Source organism: Lepisosteus oculatus, chromosome 10 (genome assembly GCF_040954835.1).
Source record: "Lepisosteus oculatus isolate fLepOcu1 chromosome 10, fLepOcu1.hap2, whole genome shotgun sequence".
Taxonomy (NCBI): domain Eukaryota; kingdom Metazoa; phylum Chordata; class Actinopteri; order Semionotiformes; family Lepisosteidae; genus Lepisosteus; species Lepisosteus oculatus.
In genome coordinates, this window is record NC_090705.1 from 405,420 (window position 1) to 424,665 (window position 19,246).

Sequence of the window (19,246 nt, forward strand, 5' to 3'; positions counted from 1 at the left end):
CGACATAATATTAAAATGCAACTCCAGACAGATTTTAGTTATACAAGTTTTGAGTTAGACAAATTGAAGCTTTTCAAGTCTTTGTACATAAGCTGGTTTGTAGACCATTATTTTCTGTTAAGTACAGTGTAACGTCCCAGCTGACGCAGAGTGCTGGAACTCTCCCAGGCAGGGTAACTGGACTGCCTCTCCACATGACTACACTATATTTATAATGACATTTGGCTCAGACTTCTCTGTAATTTCATACTCTTACAGTATGTCAATCCTGAATACTATGAGCAGAACACTATATTGCATTAAGCAGTGGATTATATTATATATATAGTTATGAGGTAAGAACATGAGAGAAGTCACAAACTGGGGGAAAGGCTGTTCAGCTGAACATCATCCAGCGTTTCTGGAAAGAAACCAAGATATCAACTCCAGACTCCACCAGCTCCTAGTTTCATTTTGAGAGGATCCTTCCCTGAAGGGCCAAGCCAGTGTCAGAGCTCTGATCTACCTTCCATCCCTCAGAAGAATCACCTTCTGCTTTTGTCTGTCTGTTTTAGTGTCATCGAGGGCCCTGGCCTCTAAAACCCCAGTTGGTTTCATTGGGCTGGGGAATATGGGGGATCCCATGGCAAAAAACCTTCTGAAACACGGCTATCCGGTCATCGCTTCGGACATTTTCCCAGAGTCCTGCAAAGAAATACAGGACATGGGGGCACAGGTGAGACAAGCGGTTTTGTTGAATGCATCACAAAATTGCGTGATGATAATTAAAAATCTGAAGCCTGTAAACTATGCCTCACTGTATAGAACAAATATTTTCAATTATCTTTTAGACATATCCATAGACTGACCCATTCAGGTCTCTCTCTCTCTCGTTCTCTTGACTGATATTAATATTTTTGTTACGCAATTCATGTTTTCTCTTTTTAAATGTAAATAATATGTATATTTTTCTATACGTGAGACAAAAAGCGCTTAAAGGTGAGAAGCACTTAGTGATTGTATTTATTTTTTTAAAAGAAACAAGTTGTATTTATTGTTGCCTTTTTGTCCCCCTTCAGATCCTCGATTCTCCAGCTGAAGTAGCTGACAAAGCAGACAGAATAATCACAATGCTGCCCTCCAGCCCCAATGTGATAGAAGTATATACAGGGCCAAATGGCATTTTAAAGTAGGTACCTTCAGAATTCATCTCTCTATCATTAGGTGCCATGATAAGTAAACATTCTCAGCTATTTAGCAGTTTTTTGTTTAGTAAAAATAAAAGCATTGCTATTTTAATATGAATTGATGGAGACCCTTGTTTAAGATAATAAGAAAGCTCAGAGGAAAGATCAGCCCTTTAGTCCATCAAGCCCCTTTGATTTGGTCGCTTGTGGGTAACTGATCCTATGGCTTCAAGCGTATTCCATACTCCTCAAAATAATTGCCCTGTGCATGGGGTGTACATCAGGGGCATAAACATTTAAAAAGGAACTTCTTTCACCAAACAAAATTGAAAATTCAGAATGGGGCTCTTTATGGGAATTTTAAGACCTGAATATTTTGGATGCACAGTGAGAAAATCATCCCTGTTGGTGAGAGAGCTGCTAAGCTCAGGCTGGTTCTCTTGAGTTCAGTGACCCCTGACCCAGGATGTTCCAGTCAGGGAATAAAGAAGCAGGGGAAGTAGTGGGAGTTGGTGACGTTGGTGACGTTTAGACGTTTAGCATTTAATTGCAGTAATTTGTCTTGTGATATTTAGTTATCAGACATATAAGTAAAAACAGCTTCCACATAATGCTCAGCTCTGTGTTTCTGTTTGACTTTCTTTACTGAATACTGTTGATATTTGCACTCTGATGAAGGCAGTAGGGTTTTGATAATGGTGCAGATGAAGTGGAAGGGTTTCAGGTTGTATAAGTTGCCTTGATAATTAATTGACTTGGTATTTTTTTTATCAGCTAAGACGTACACTATTTTTTGAATATATGTTATCTGCCAGAAGGAGCTAATTTTTCATCAGTGCTGACCACTGGATATAACCTTTGACTCAGTTAAGTCACATAACCAGTTGGCCTTCAGTGATGCAGGGAACCAGATTCAAGCAGGGCAGGTTTGCTCTGTCCTTTTTCTTCCTCGTGGCACCTGGGCACCTGCTTCCTGCTACACCCAACAGGAAGCCCCAGGTTTGCAGCAAGTGTCTGGCCTGGCTGGTCACTCTTCCATTGCTTCTACACAGAGCTTAATGCAGCTCTTCTGTCTGCGTGCGTGTACATACTGTACTGTAATCTACTTGCGTTACTTGACAGTTACACAGTTCACCTGCAGGTGCTGGTGTCCTTTACTGTGTGTGGCAGGCTGAACAGATTTCTGTACATGTGATCTTCAGCAGCATAGCTGCAGGCCTTGTTCTGCTTGTCTGGAGCCCCTGCTGAGACTGTAGGTCTGGGTGATGCATCACCTTGCTCTGGATTGAAAGGCAATCCTTTCCCCGTGCCAGGGTTTTGAAGCTCAGGGTACTTTGCCTTGAAGCACTGAAGTAAAGGTAGCTGCGTGAGTGAGAGTGACTAACAGGCCTTTCACAGGGAGGTGCAGCCCCAGATCAGCCTTGCTCTGAGCCCCCTCTGCTCACCGTGTCCTCGCTATACCAGATACAGGGCAACATGCGTCCGGCCATCCTGGATTAAATCAGTCAGTACACGCATATCCACGTGTATGCATGTTCATCCTCTCCATGGACGTGTTGGTGTCTGACTGTTGGGTTTGTTTTGCAAACGAAGGCTGGATTAGTACGGTCTGCCATCTCGGCCACTTCTCTAATGGAGAAGGGTGAAAAGCGCCCGTTGCAAAGCTGTCGTTTGCTGACTGTTCAGCTGAGGGCGAAATGAACCCTGTTCCAATGCAATCCCAGTTTCCTAACTGAGGTGCATGTTGTACCCCATGTTGAAAATTTACAGCCCTGTAATTTTGCAGGGTGCAGGAGTGAGTGTTACCTGGGTTGAGACCCTCTCTCACGCTACAGATGCAATGCAGCGTGCACATGGTTTCCCTTTTGACCTTGGGGCGACCCCGAGTCTGAAAGCACATAACATTTGCTAACAAGAGGAGGCCATTCATCTTATCTAGCTCGTGTGTTTTTAAGTAGCTGATTGATCTGAGGATATCATCCTACTGTCAAGATATGTGTGAAAAGACCTTAGGAGGATATACCAAGTCAGTGACTGAAATCACTTGAAATTGTTTGCATTCTTCATGGAAAACAACAAACAAAGTTGGACAACAGAGGAGAACGCTTTACTTCAAGACCTGCAAGAGTCCCATTTTACTGTATGAAGAGCCTCCAGCAGGACGCTGGGTTATATTTGTGAATATTTATCTCTCCTACAGAAAGCGTATTCATATCAGAGCCTCTGAATGGAGAATAATGTCTATGCAGATGCCATTCCGCAGACCGAGGCAATTTGATCTGAGCATCTACTCCCCCCCGAACCGTAGTCGCTCAGCCATATGCATTGTAGAGCCTGAGAAACTTCTAAATAAACCTGTTCATAACGCGTCATGACTTGGGCATAACTCTCTTGCAGGAAAGTGAAAAAGGGCTCGCTGCTAATAGACTCCAGCACTATTGATCCTGCAGTTTCCAAGGAAATGGCCCTAGCAGCTGAAAAAATGGGAGCCGTGTTTATGGATGCCCCCGTGTCTGGAGGTAAGAAGCCATGAAGGGTTCTAAAATGATGCTTTCGATTAGCGCAGTTATCACTCACCTTTCGTCCTCCTCGCCCACAATTCACATAAACTAGATGTGTGGCCTCGCGCGAAAAGTGGTGGTAGATAATTAAAGAAGTAATATCAGTATGGGCAGCACTGGAGTTTTAAAGCCAATACCAGGTTTCTATAGGATAGTATGGTAACAATTTTGTTTTTAAATTAAAATTAAAAGGCATTGAAGGAATGTGAAGAATTATTAGAAAATGAAATAAAGGGGATTCATGTTTAGAGAAACACTTCTTGTAAACCTCTTTTAGTCCCTTTTAACATTGATACTTTGTAAACTTTGTGAAGAGACCCACATACCTTTGATGAGCAAATATCACATCAAACTAAACGGCATCAAAATAATTAGAATCCCCAGCTTTTTGTGGGGGGTGCAGTATTCTTTTAATATATAAATCAAACACAATAAATGAATTATTCTCCTCTCCTCACTTCTTTGAGAGAATCACTGAATAAATTGGTGTTAATTACTGTTTACCAAAGCAAAATGAGGTATTTGAAAGGCTTCAAGAAGTTGTCCAAACAGTCAACCTACTGCGAACGAATGCCTTGTAGTTAATTTAATTTGACATACTACAGCTCTGTTTACTTTAACTGTAAGACATATCTAAAAAAGCAGACGTATTAACTCATAAAAATGAAAGATGAAAAGATCACCCAGACTTTATATCTATTCTCTGTATGATAACCTTTAGAAAAAGGTCAGAGAGATCCTGGTATCAGAATATCTGGAGCAATCAGTGTGTTTAGCAGATTTGGTTTCTTATTGGTCAAGATTTTGCCATTTCAAAAAAGTCATTTTAGTCTGGTATAAACAAATGCATAAGCTTAAATAATTTAATTTAATTTTGTTGATTTTGTAGAAACTGGACACACACTGTTTGAATGAGCATGTTGTGTTTTTACTGCTATGTGTATGTTAAGTGTGGTGCCATCCTAGTTTTTTTCCTTTCTTAGTCAAACCATATCAGTATTACTTTTAGTCCAGTTGTAATGTATGTCTCTGAAGTGGTTGAATCTTGTCATGGAGTACACAGCCTCAGACTGCAAGTGACCATGAGTAGATTAATTCATGATTCACTGCTGTGGACCTAAGTTTTCCATCTGTCTGCATCTGTCGTCTGTCCCCCTATTACCATAGTACAAACAAACACTGTAGCCAGTGTGTCTTATAACCTTTTTTTATAATAAAGACTTTGAGACCAAACTAAAATTATGTACTTACTCTGTGCAGTTCAGAGTGAGCATTAAGATTCTCCTGCACACGTGTATTGAACTGGGTGGTCTAGCCCTAGATAATGTTAAAGATCTTATTTGATGAATACGGTCTGGGTCTGGCATTTTCTGAAATCTGCTGATTCTGGCTGTCTTGCCCTTCTGAAGACCAGACCCAGCGTGTGAAGGAGCCTTTACACGTGTGACCCCACACCTGTGGAAGGTACTGCCCATATCCAGCTGAGAATCTATTCTAACCACAGACACAACACACAGTGCACAACATGTTACTTCACACACACACTCGGACACAGAGCACGGCACGCCACTCCACACACACACACACGTACGCACACAGCACACCACTTCATGCATACACACTCGCACAAAGTGTGCAGAACACCAGTCCACGCACACACACTTGCAGATGACACAGTGCTCCACGCAAACACACTCTACAGAATGCCAGTCCATGCACAGACACTAGCACAGCGCACACAGAACACCAATCCACGCACACACACTAGCACAGCGCACACAGAACACCAATCCACGCACACACAAGCACAGTGCACACAGAACACCAGTCCGCGCACACACACTAGCACAGTGCACACAGAACACCAGTCCGCGCACACACACTAGCACAGTGCACATAGAACACCAGTCCGCGCACACACACTAGCACAGTGCACACAGAACACCAGTCCGCGCACACACACTAGCACAGTGCACACAGAACACCAGTCCACACACGCGCTCATGATTTTTTTTTCTCACTTAATCTGCATCTATAGTAGCATAACATGGAGTTCAATGACTGTTTGATCCATGTGTGTTGCATAAAGTACCTTTTCTGTTAAGTAGTTTTGGTCAGTTCCTGGATCTCCATTTGTGTGAGGAAGTTTTTTTATTCTTTTCCACCTACTGTGGTTATCTCTCCCTGACCAACATGACAAATCTCCCCCATGAAACTATAATGACATGTGTAGACAGAGTTCTCATTTGTATTTCTCCTGCTTGCTGAGTAATATCCTATCTCAAAGCCTGGTTCTTGAAAGTTCTTTAGTGTTGAACATATTGGAAATATAACTTGGCAGGGTCAGCATCATTTGCTCTTTTCCAGCATGTTGGTCAAAAGGGAAAATTAATTGTATAGAGGTATTTACTGTATATGTTTCTGAAACAATGAAGCATCTTCTGTGGAATTATAATGGTCTACTTTGGGTCCACCTTCATCGTGGTGCCTGGCTATTTTGAAGTGTGGTTCATTGACAACAGCTCCTGATTAACAGGGAAGACTTGAGGCTTGGAGTTCTTAATCTTTGTGCAAGTGGTTTAAGTCAAAATGTGGTGTTCAAGGAACCAGTGGATGAGTATTCAGCATCGTTGCCTTTTATGCTGATAAAGGGCCATAAAGTTTGAATTGGAGGGAATACCTTTGTAACTTTACTGTTCTGAAATTGACATTGAATCTAGGAGTGACTTGAGATAATGACGACTGGGCCTGTGAGAAAGAAACCAGGGCAATAAAGTACTCTCGCCAAAGCCATTAAGAGAAGGATATGGGGATTCTCGAGCCCTTGACATATATTGTTTGTTTATTAGTTGGCGCCTAGTCTGGAGTCAGGAACCAGTTGATTTCTATCTTGGCGTAGTCTTTGAAATGTCTGCAGGATACTTTCATTCAAAGCTAAAGTAAGCCAATTTTATTGCCTAGCTTTAAAGATTAATAATGATTTACTCGTTTCCTAACCATTTAACAGAGTGGACCTTCTCTGGGGCTCGGGTCTTTATCTGCACGGGAGACGGTGTCTGTGGTGGGATTAAAGGGAGCCCACCGGCACTGTGAACCCGGGGAGCAGGGGTCACGAGAGTGCGCCTCTAAGGGCCGCCCGATGGCCAAACACATTAAACTCTGTTCGCTGGGTCACGCCAGGAGAAGCATGGAAATGCTTGACAGGCGATGGAGAAAAGTGCTGCTTGCTTTTCTGCTCAGCCCATGTTTGTTTCCTGTGGCGAGTGTTCTGGACGGCCGTGGATTTCACTTCACTGGACTGGAAGGGTTAAGATCAAGCATGCACTTATGCTCTTCTATGTTTTTTTATTGGCAATATGAATTTATTTAGAATTAAACGCTTAAACCAAAGAAAAAACTGGTCACTACTTACAAGTAAAAATGCACGTACTGACAAAGAAGCTCAGTGCAATCTTGTTCCCTTTTTGTTTTTTCCCTTCAGGTTATATATATTTAAGTAAATTGTAAGTAAATTATGTAAGTAAATTCACATTTAATGTTTTGTGGCAGGCATTTAGATGAATATAGATCATCTGGAAAGTATTGAAAGTCCATTGAAAAATAATTTGAAATGATATTGTCAGACAGGGAGTGACCTCAGTGTAGTATCAGCTTAAGGGCGTTTTTAAACCAGAAGGTGGCGCTGCAGCCAAGCGTGCCCTTCATAGGGTCTTCAGCAGTAGCCAAGTCGGTCTAACATCGCTGTTCTGTTGCATCTCACTGACCTGGTCATGTAACATATAACTACACATACTGCACTACAACTGACATTCTTAATCAGTTTTGTATTATTAATGTTACATGACTGTTTTGGTAAATATATCAGAAGTCCCACTATGTAAAGGGAAACACCTGCTGTCTGTGGCTGCCTGTTCCCAGTCTCCCCACCGGTTGTTAAACACGGCAGACAGGAACGAGGCCTGCTGAGGCTGCTGTCCGCTTGGAGCTCTGCAACCTGAGAGGAAAGGCTGTAAAACTGGCCGGGTGCAGTTTAATGAGGAAGAGCACCTTTCAAGCAAGATGCATTATGAAAGGAACCTTTTATTGTCATCTGCTTCATTGTTTTTGTAGTCTGCCGCTGGCCTAGATGGCGGCAAGAAAGCAGGTGAGGCAGCCCTGCTTTTAATCTGGTCCGTTTACAGTGCTTTCATTCCCCCTGTTGTGGGCGGTTACTGTTTGCAGTGTAGTTTTCAATTTATGAGTTGTTTGTTCTTAAACCCTTTCAATCAGGCGATTCTTCAAACAGAAACTTACTGCAAAAAGCTTTCTTAAACTGAAGTTGTTGTTTTTTTGCACAGTGAGGGATGGTTTGATAGTGATCCCATTATGTCTTCATATTACATTTAATACTTTATGCTTTCTTGACCTGGGTTTCATAGCAACTAAACTGTCCTAGAGGAAACTTCTGCTGGATCTGATTATTCAAAATTGCCCATTACAATCTTTGTAAACACCTCCAGCTTATCAGTAGACTTGGTAGAATATTCAGTTGCTGTTAACTAGAACGAATTAATAGATCTTCTTAATTTTCAATTAGCTGCAATATCTGAAAGTTAAAATGTGTTAATGTCTCTTGAAGATATCTCCTTTGAGTATTGAAAATTTATCGTAAAGTAAATCTGCTTGATTTCAGAATACATTTCTCAGATTTAGTCTGTTGAGTATGCAAATCACTGGTTTGACACAATGGATACCCAGATCACTTGTGCCTGAGTAAAGGATGGAGCAAGGAGAGTTTACAGGAGAATTATGTTACAGTACCTGTTTCCATAAGCAATGGATAACATACATACTAGGATACTGAAGCAGTATTGCTGACCAAACACTTTCTCATGTCTGAGTACTGAGTGTATATGGATTGCCTTCCCTTTACTTGTTTAAAAGGCACTAAAAGTAAAATAGCATTTTTTAATCCTGTTTCAGGAAACATAACCTAGAGAAGGAGTAGAAATGCTATGTTAAATTGTTATAAAATTATATTATTTTTTTTGACGTAGTCCCATGGCAATGTAAATAAAAATACAATTAACAGCAAACTGTGTAATGTTAAAATCTTCAAACTGTTCAGTGTTTTGTTGGGATTTCAATTTCAGTGGTGTCAATATCATTATGATGGTTATCAAAAATAACATTGTTACATTAAGATGGTGATGCATTTTAGAGGACATTTAGAAATGCCTTGTGAACTTTGAACTTTCTGTAAACTGTACAGAAATGGTATTTCTAACAATTGTACTGTAATTTCTAAAGTGTTACAAAGGAAAGTCATTATTTTGAGTAAAATATTTTGGATTATTAGTGTGAAAGTGGAAACTCAATATCTCTTAAAGCATAACTAATAAGCATACTATCAATGAAATAGCCAGGCTAGGAGAAAACTGAGTGAGGCCACAGTGAGGCCGGTGGCGACTCTGTAAGTGTTACAGGTTTCAGTGGCTGGGATAGGCAGAAATATCCAGTGGATAACAGTATCGCTGCACAAAGGAGGCTTTTATGTAACTGAAAAAAACATCTCAATTCCTGCAAGGGACTGACCAAAAAGCACCGGAGCGATACTGCAAACACGTGGCTGAAGGCTTTGAGGTCAGTCGAACTGGAATGTTTTATTCTAAATCGCGAGCTCTGTATCTGATATAGTGCTTCGCTCAAACAACACCATCCCCACTGTCAAGCATGGTGGTGGCAGCAGCAGTCCAGCAGAGTTGCAGTTCTGCTTTTCAGCAGGGACTGGGAGGCTTGTCAGGACTGATGGGAAGATAGATGGAGTAAAGCACTTGCAAATCTTACAGGAAAACCTGTAGGTGGACCAAAAACTTGCCTTTCAGCAAGACAGCGATCCAAAAAGTGAGGCCAGAGCTACACGGAAGTGGCTTAAGAATTAAAATCGTTAATATCCATAATGTAATTGAATCAAAATCCTGATTTGAATACTGCTGAGAATCTGTGCAAAACTGTCCATAAGCAATTCCCAAGCCACCTGAAAGTTTTGAGCAAATCTGCCAGGAAAAATGGCCAAAAAACTGCACAGCGTGTTTAGAAACCCAGAAAGACTTGTGACTGTAAGTTCTTCTCATTATACAGTTAACAGATTTTTCAGGTTTTATATTTCAGGTATTTCTTTCAGGTTTTTGCTGAAATTTGCTGTAATTCATCTTGCCATTGGATGTCTACAGTTCGAGCACTCATGTTTTGAATAAAATATGGAAGTTTAAAAAATGTGTATACATCACTATGTAATTTTAGAAATTGAGACACCATAACAAGAAAGTTTTTTATTATTTTAAGAACCTTTGAAAGACAGTTTTTTATTTTAAGAACACTTCACAATTATAAACAAACATTTTACCAGTTTAACTGCAAGATTACATCTGCTACAGTTTGTACTTGGTTAAAATGTGATTTTCAGTGGATGTTTGGGGAAAAATCAGAAATGGTAAATATTTCAGTCACGTTTTTGTAAGGAAAAATCTAGTTTAATTTACCTTAGGATAAATACTGAAGTCTCTTTGTTGTCTTTGTAATCATTAAAAATGTAGAGTGGACGTAATTGATATATATTTAGCTGATTTCAATTTGTCAGAAGCTGTATGTGAATTACATTTCAGCTCATTATTTTTTATCACACGTTTTCTTTGGACTGTTTCCAAGTATGTCATATTCTTCTTGGCACTTTATCAGCTGCTTTCTTAGGTTTATCAATCAGTTTTCTGAAAAGCAAGATGTTATCATTTTGTCTCACTTCTTATAGTCTTCTGATGGAAGAATAGATTATTCTTCTAAAATCCTGTCATTTTAGTATTTTCTGAACTTTTTAATAAAAATGGGGCTACTGGATTATTGAGCATAATGAGAAACAAGATCTCACAAGCAATGTAAATAAACCATCTACATTCCCTTTATGCTGTAAGGGTTAATGTGCCATATCTACAGTAAAATTAAGTTGCATTTAATTAGATTAATTGTAGTCCTGTGGGTAATACAGCTCAGCATGTTACCTAACTGCTGCATAATTTATGTTCTCAGATATGAGAACCAAACATTGCTGCTGTCTGCTTCACGCTGAATGGCATTAACATCATTTATTCTGAATGGCTGTAGAGGTAATCACATCCTCGGTGCTAATATATACAGTAAATTGGATGTTGCCTGTTCACTCCAGTCCTTCTGACTTATAAGTTCTTGCACACATTTCTGTTTTTATTCGTAGAAAATCTGAAATGTGTGATTTTTTTTCTTTTTCGTATTTATTGGTGAAATTTCCACGCTATATTTTGGGGAATACAATTATATTATATTCTGACATTATCTGTGTGGCAAATTCAGTTCGCTCTAATTTTTTGCCAGCTTTAATCTAGCTTTTGAGAAGAGGTGGTGTGTTATAATCCTTTTTTTTATTATTCTTCTGTGAAAATAAGTGAAATCCAGTTAAAACTGACCAGCAATCTGGGAGAATGACTTATGTTATGCATTATTCATAAAATTCCTCCGTCTGCATCATTAAAACTGTCCACATGCAAACTGTGCCACAATAAAACACTGCTGACGTCATACTCCTGGGCGTTGGCTTGTCTGTTTAAGAACAGAACAAAAATAAACTGGTGTCCGCGTCATGAGCAACGATTACACTACATTCCAGATGTACCAGGATCATCTGTGCACTGCTTTGCTTGAAATAGATGGGGTTTTTTCATTGTTTTATTGGAAATTACACCTTTAATGTTTTATTATTTGAACTGGCCACAAACTTGAGTTGTTGCACTTAAAACTGTGAATAAGAATGAGTTGCTTTCTTATTGCTACATGTATCTCATCTCTAGGATTATACTGTGTACTATGAGATGTCCCTACATCTTATCCATAAGATGTCTACGCTGTCCAGAGTTTCTGAATTTAAAACAATCATCATATGTTAGTGGAATTCAAAACCAGAACACGAACAGAAACGGAACATAAACGTGTTTATAACAGGGCTGCATCACTTCATTCGTTATACTAGAGCAAATTCACATGTATTTCGTTATGTAGAAGAGGCCTGAATCCCTGCAGGCCAACAGGTAGATCAGATAGCTGTGAGAAGTGATGTGTAGAAGAAAATATTGCCAAACAGAGAAGATGTTAGAGTGTTAGTGGCTTCTACTGGAATCAGAATCTGCAACTTTTGGAGATTTCTTTGACACGCGTCATGTGTACTATATGTACCCTTCTTTATGTACCCTGAGGCACATTGAAAATGCAGCATTCTGAGCTTCACATTAGTGCCTCACTGGGTACATAAATATTTACTTTTTAAATAGTGAGCAGGTAGGTTTGTTGAATTAAGTCCAAATCAACCTAGAACAATGAAACATTTCACTCTAGTCATGCGATTTCATAAAGCAGTAGGTGCTCGGTGTCGGATATCTGAAGTTTAAAATTGCCGTAAAGCTTTCATTAGGAGGTTGCATAAATAGCAATTAAAAAACGTTTTTTTAATTTACGTTTAATTTTTAATTAACACAAGAGCAGGAAAAATAGCCTAGCTGCCAATACTGTCCCGAGTAATGATGTTAACTTTTTTAACATGCTATCAGCATGACTGTTAGTGGCCAGTCTGTGAGAGCTGAAGCCCAGAGATTGAGATGTTTCATTTCAACAGTCAGCAGACTGGTCCAGAGAAACCAGGAAACCAGCTCTTTTAGTCATTGGCCTTGTCCTGTTCTTAGTAATAATTTATTTGGCTGATGCTTTTCATCCAAAGTGACTTAGCATTTGTTCCCATGTACACAGGTGGGCACAAATACTGTAAGTGCTTTTCTGAAGGCGACAACAGCAGAGCCACAGCTAGGATCTGAGCCTACCGCTCTCAAGTTACTTAAACATAAAGCTTGCTGACGAGAAGAGCCCATGTAGTTTGTTTGGTTGCTAGTAGCTAGTTGATTTGTGGATGTCTTCTAATCGGTTCATGAGAACTCTGGTTTTAAATGCACTGGGATCAGCACACCCACCTGAGGCAGTTTCCTGCAGTAACTGTTTACAGCCTGCAGTAGCTACAGCACGAGAGGTTCCAGGAAGAAGTAACCTGGTCATCGGCAGATCCTTTAACACAAGAACACCGCTGTGCAGAAGGAGGGTAACCTTACTGCTCAAACATACATGGATGAAATCCTTAAGCCAGCAGTTTCTACCCTCCTACTAGCCTATGTGGAAGTGTTCATTTTCTAGTACAACAATGCAAGACCACACAGTGCAAGATTACAACGGCATGACTTCAGGAAAACACTGTCTAGGTTTACCTTCTGACCTTGAGACCAACAGAAAAGCTGTGGCATCAGCTCAACAGGACAGGACCATGACCAGCCAGCCAGCTGGGAGAGAGGTGGAACAGCCCAAAGCTCTGTCCAGTGGCTGATGGGTCATACCCTTTACTATCATTGTGCTGGTGTAATTTTGACTGTCTCTAAATTATAGTTCGCATCTTGTTTTGATGTCTTTTTAAAATATTTAATAAAATACGTTAGAGCTTAGTGTTGAATATATATTGTGTGAGTACATTACTGTTTGGGTTTCCGTGTACCGTGTATGTACAAAAGTGCATTTGTGCATGTCACTTTCAAGGTACAATATGTAGGAAATACTGCATTTAACTTTGCAAATTAACAGCTGAAAGATAATTTCTGACCAGTTTACCAAATGAACGTCCCAGGTTAGTACAAATGTGGTGATACTTTTTTAACTAAATGACAAGAAGGTTCAAGGTACTTTGATGAGTAAAAATGGTGAGCTGCCTGTCAGGACAAAGATGGGTTTGAGGAGCAGTTAGCCAGCAGTGAAAGGGCACACTTGAGTAATTGAATTTGCATAACAAGCCTGGTGGAAGAGAGCTGACAGGCGTAGAGATTTGTCTGGCTGGAGATCTCCAGATGGACACGACCACACAGCAGCTGGGCGGCTCTATGCACAGCATGGTCAGTAACGCCCAGAGTGTCAGCTGGTCTGTGGGGCTGCACAGGTCTGGCTGTCCAGCTGGTGACTCCTGACTGGCAGCATCTCTGCCTTCTTCTGTCTGTCAAACTGCAGGGACAGCCCCGATTGGTCTGAGGAGTCATTACATGAGCTCCTTAGAGGGCTTTTAGATGTGCTTACTGAAGGATTTGAGAGGTAATCCCAAAGATTATTCTGTCTTTACTCACAAGTCAAGGTGAGGCTCCAGTCAGTTACTACAGGTTTGGCTTATTGACCAAATAAACAACATTCATGTTAAGTTTAACAGCATAGTGTTGTTAGTGTAATATCTACTTTTCTATATGTTAGAAACAACATTAATCCTTATGTATTATGAATGTATTATGTATTATCAGCATTTAAAAATTGTATTGCACAGTGAGCCATCAAAATCTCTTATCTTGATTTGTCCTCATTTTAATATCAGTCCTCAATTAATTTGACCTTTTTAAAATACAGATAAACATAACTTTTATAAACCTCTGTTCTCCTTATATCAATCCAAACATGACTAATTAGCTTTTTTTCTGTGCAGTTGATGAATTTAGTAAATTCAGTGAATCTAAAGGTGTTCAGTGCTTAGATACTGCCTACATTTATTTTTATCCACCCTTTGAAACTAAGAGAAGTACAGACTTGATCATTTTGTGTGTGCTGTTCTCTTATAATCCAAGTACTGCAGCGCCTTTGGTCTTTCTTGTGTTAAGATGTGCTTTTTAATCTCTTTGTGCTCTGCCTACCTATGTTGTGTTTGTTGGGCTGATTAAAAGATGTTGTAACTGAACTGAGCCTTAATCTGTTGGAGTCCTTGGGGCTTCCTACTGGCAGCCTTGTCCCTCCTCTGAGGTCAGAGCTGATCGGATTGATCACAATGACATTTCATGCTGCTTGGGTCATGAACTGCTGATAATAGCATTAAATGGTGATTCACTTTCTGCGGGAGGCACAACTTGTTATCCAGTAGCCAGTGAATCATTGTAGCGAATAGCAAATTTTTACAGCTTACTAGCAGGAGAGTTCTGATTATCTTCTTTAAACATGGTAATTATTGATTTGTGGATCTTTTTTTTTCTTTTCTCCTCTAGAATTATACTTCAAAGTTAAATAGCACTTTCCATTACTGGGATTTTAAACAATGCATCATTCAGGACTGTACAAGTAACCAGCTGTATTACTAGGATGGTAGGCACCTGAAAATGGATTTTGAAACATTGAATTGTTTACATTTTCATGCATAAGTGCTCAGGCGTCATTTTTACATGGATGGAAGTTCCTAAGAGCCTTCTTAAACTGTTTAAAATATTAGACATTATTCTGTACTGTGTCAGTTTTAGTATATTTCAGAATATTTTGAGCACAATCTTAAAGTTCAGCATTGTATGTGTCTCCTTACTCCAAGGTTTATAGTGCAGGGCTGAAATTAGATTCTGCAGTGAGAATATCAGGACTGTGTTAACACTACTTAATTTGTTTACATAGCAGACTGGTCTTGGACTCTTAATTTGAAAAATAATAACTAATTGTTTGTCAAATAAACATCAGATTTTTCAACAGTACTGTCACTTTTATTTAACTGTACTTATCAATGATCTTTTTACCCCCAGTTGAAGGGTAGTACAGAATCCAATTGAAATTCACAAAGGGTACTGCTACAGTATGTAAGGTAATGTCTGCTCTTGTCAGACATCTGTGTTGAATCATTAAGATGAATGAAATACAGTTTAGATCTCTTAATGATGCATTAAAATGTATTTTTTATAATTATGGGCACCAATTAGAACTGTACTTTGTATTTTATGTTTTCTTTTTAGTGAGAAATAATAGTAAATAGATAAGTAGTGTTAGTATTTTTTTACATGCCAAGTAAAATCCAACAAGAGTTTTGACTAAAGTGTACTTCTATAAGAGCAATTTACATGAATCAACTAAATCAGATGTTAGAAAGTTGTATGTGTTATCTAAATCCCCACTGAAGGAACTCCAATATAGTCAAAATGTAGCAGCCAGCATCCTGACCAGGTCAACACGCAAGCAATTACATTACTCCTGTCCTGGAGTCCTTGCAAGTCCTCATGCTCACCTACCTATAAGACTTTATCTGTTTGTCTAACCCTTGTTTGTCTGACTCTGGTCTCCTGTTTGTCCCTCAAACTCATTTACATTCTGTGGGTGACAGGGGATCCTTATGCTGCACCCCTAAACTTATTTTATTATTCAGAAGTGAATGCGATCATAAATCTCACTCTAGTTCGATGAACACTTGCCAGCTCTTATTTTGAAGAACGTGACTCATTGCTAAAAAACAGCCTCTCAGTCTGAAAAGTGGAAGAGCAAAGAATTAAATAACTAAGTCTTTTTCAGGATCCCAATAACCAAGATAATTGGCCCCGCTGTCTGCATCTATTAACTCAGCTCTGAGGACTTAAGGAGGGGAGAATGAGAACTTATCATTCTAGAACATAAAAGTGGCTATTGACAGTCGCTAATTCCAAGAGACTCTCCTGCATGAGCCCAGCCTATAGAGAATGCAGGTCCAAAAAAATCCATATAATAGACTGCTGGTACTATTTGAAATACTTCTCAGCAATTTACCCCTGTCTGTTTGACTACTAAAATTGCAAACATCATGGTGGCAAACAGTTCACCTGTCTCCATTGCAGTGAGAGTGGGCAAACTGATCACTGTGAACATCTGGAAGCTGCCTGTCAAGAGAAGGGTAACCATCACCCTACCAATCGCCTTTTGTATCAGCAGCTACATCAGTAACCACTGCTCCCTACACTAACTACACCAAGTAAAGGAACAACTGGAATGCTGGGTCTTGGCTTTTTATATTGTCTCGTTGTACATGTCAGACAACCAGGCAACTTTTTTCCTCTCCCTTTGGCGGCAGGAATATTTACTAGACCTTTGTGTCCTCTTCTCAGATGGCAAAGGATGGGTGCTTAACTATTGCCTACAAATATGTGAAGAATCTTCAGTCACCTCAGTCCTGAAACCAAGTTGGAACTTCTGTAAAACTTCACAATGACAACTACTGTTGAGGCCACGGACCAGAGCAGACTGCTTTTCACACGCCAGCTATGACTGTTTTGCTCAGCCACCATAGGCTAAAGAACAGAAATACACAATGTGCTGATCCCAGGAGAATGAGAGACAGCTGGTGGATTTTAATGACAACTATTACCCAGAAACAGAAACTGCACTCATGGACTCTCTAGATTTCTCATTCCAGCAGGGAAGTCTGGGAAGAGAATTGGGGTCTGTGTAGAGTTCCTCACAAACCCCAGACCCAGTGGTTGGATATGGCTTATCATACTTGCCTCCAACATCTTTAACTTTGGGAAGATCCCAAAACCTTGGCCTTTCCAACTTTATTGCCATCCTAAAGCTGGAAAACCAAGCAGCAATCCTAAAACCTGCCACCACATTTTCCCTCTTCCAGGCTGGTCAAGCAGACCATCCATATGTGGATAGAACCTGCCAGATACTTTACACGTTCATAGGTTCACCATCAGCATGACGGCGTGTTCCCAAGGAGTTCTGTGCAAAGGAAAGGCCTGTTATCGATGCTTTTGAAGAATCATACATCATGATCTCTCAGACCTGTAAGCAGTCTGATGAGCAACTGGCAGTTCCTCTTTCATCTTGGGGAGGTGATTGGCTGAATGTCCTATGCCAAATCAAGCATCAAGACTAGAGCAAGTCAGTAGGATAGTCTCAAGCAACCTGGATCTATTGGAATTCTACCTCCGGCTGGTGCCTTCACTACACACCAGAGACAACAGTTGTGTTAGCATTTCCTTTGAAGACACAGTGTTCTTCACGGTTCATGGTTTTCTACAGCTGAATATTCCTTGCCCATAATCACCATCTAAAACATCTGTGCATGACTTTGCTTTGAGCTCTATAGGGTCCATCTCTTGTTAACTACAAAATACCACAACTGGAGTGAAGCTGGCTGCTTCTCATCACAGCATTGGCTCTGATCTCTTCTGATGCAGTGCATTGCTGCAACTGATGGTCCTCAAGCTGCTACAGAGAGATCATCTGCAGTTTAAATGCCATGTCACCATGAGGACACTGACAATAGTGCTTAGCTGCAGTCCAACTGACTGGCTTCAGGATCTGTCTCGTATGACACTGCCTTGTTTTTACTGTATTCCCATTGTGCTGCTTGAGTCCTGCCCTTCCCACTAATAAATATGAAAAATCCAACCTTCTAACAAGGTGGGCACATGGAACATAAAGAACAAATACTTCCTGACTGTCTGAAGTCATCTGGTTTGTAACGGATTGCTGTTGGGGTGTAAGCCTGTTCTCGTCGATGTGAATGAAGCCAGTGAATGCACCAGAACTGTCGGAAGGTGTGTGGACTTATGTTGTTGCAAAAGATGGCTGGACAGCGAGGCTGGAAAGGAAAAGGAAAGGCGCTGTCACTTACTTTAATGGTTTAGTTTCACCCAGGAGATGCAGAAGAATAACGAGAGATTCCCAGAAAACTCAAAACCAGAGTTGCCTGTCTTTAATGAATCCTAATTTAATTGTCAACTGTTGTTTTTATTACTGGTCTCTGCCAGTCTGAGGTCAGGCTAGTGGCAGTCTTGCATGGTGCAGGAAAGATATTTATATTCCCTCCTTTCTTAATTTGTGGTCTGCGTGGCTCCTGGAGCTGCGTATTGTTGCCATTGCGTGCACAGTCTAGGCAGGGCTCACTCCACTCAAAGTGCCCTGTTTTGAAAGTATACTTATTAACTTGGCTGCAAAGATAAAGAGGCTGTGTTTAAAATTAAGAGATGCATTTATAATTTTGGCAAACAAATCCTTGAAAAGTGCCTTTTTTGCTTTTGATTTTTCAAACTTGTTTTTTAACCCATAGAACTTTTATTAGACTTGCTTAGGTTTTTTTCATGTGAGAAAATATCTTTTTTTCACTTAATTACAGTGCTACTTTAAACCACACTTCATGGAGCTTCATTAAGCTGTAAATGTTACCCTCTTCTGTGCTTTCTGTCAGACTTCTCTCTCCTGAGAAATGTGTTAGTTCTGCTTCATTATAGCATGTAGTTGATAGTACTACACAATATTCTTATTGACAGTATAGCATTGAATGTACAATATATTAAACTTATACTACTATATTTTTTTACAGTAAAATATAATACATTTCCACCCACCAGTTCTTACTACATTTCCACTTTTTTATGCTTAAGTGCCTCCATATGTGTGGGGTTAGATGTAATTTGTCCAAATGCAGTGCATTCAACAGGTGAAATGAAGGTGAAAATGATCAGTGCTCACGAACAGGAGTTCATGGGCAGTGGGTGAATTACAGCCTTTATTGGATTTTACAAGTCTTTCAGAATCAAAGGAGTACGCTTTGCAACAGTAAATCTTTAAATCCTCACATGTGTGGTTCTGTTTCGTTTGCAGTCTGTTCAGCTTTTTTGCCCAGTATGCCAGGAGACAGACCAAGCAGTCACAACAGGTTTCAAAGAG

At 40.0% G+C, this 19,246-nt stretch overlaps 1 protein-coding gene across 1 annotated transcript in view; it reads left to right on the top strand.

The window, feature by feature from the left end:
- hibadhb (3-hydroxyisobutyrate dehydrogenase b) overlaps nucleotides 1-19,246 on the top strand; it is a 43,078-nt gene that overhangs the window by 1,904 nt on the left and 21,928 nt on the right. Inside the window, exons 2-4 of the mRNA XM_015358174.2 lie at nucleotides 555-715; nucleotides 1,059-1,168; nucleotides 3,564-3,685. Of these exons, the coding sequence (XP_015213660.1) occupies nucleotides 555-715; nucleotides 1,059-1,168; nucleotides 3,564-3,685 (393 nt within the window). The remainder of the gene's footprint in view (nucleotides 1-554; nucleotides 716-1,058; nucleotides 1,169-3,563; nucleotides 3,686-19,246) is intronic.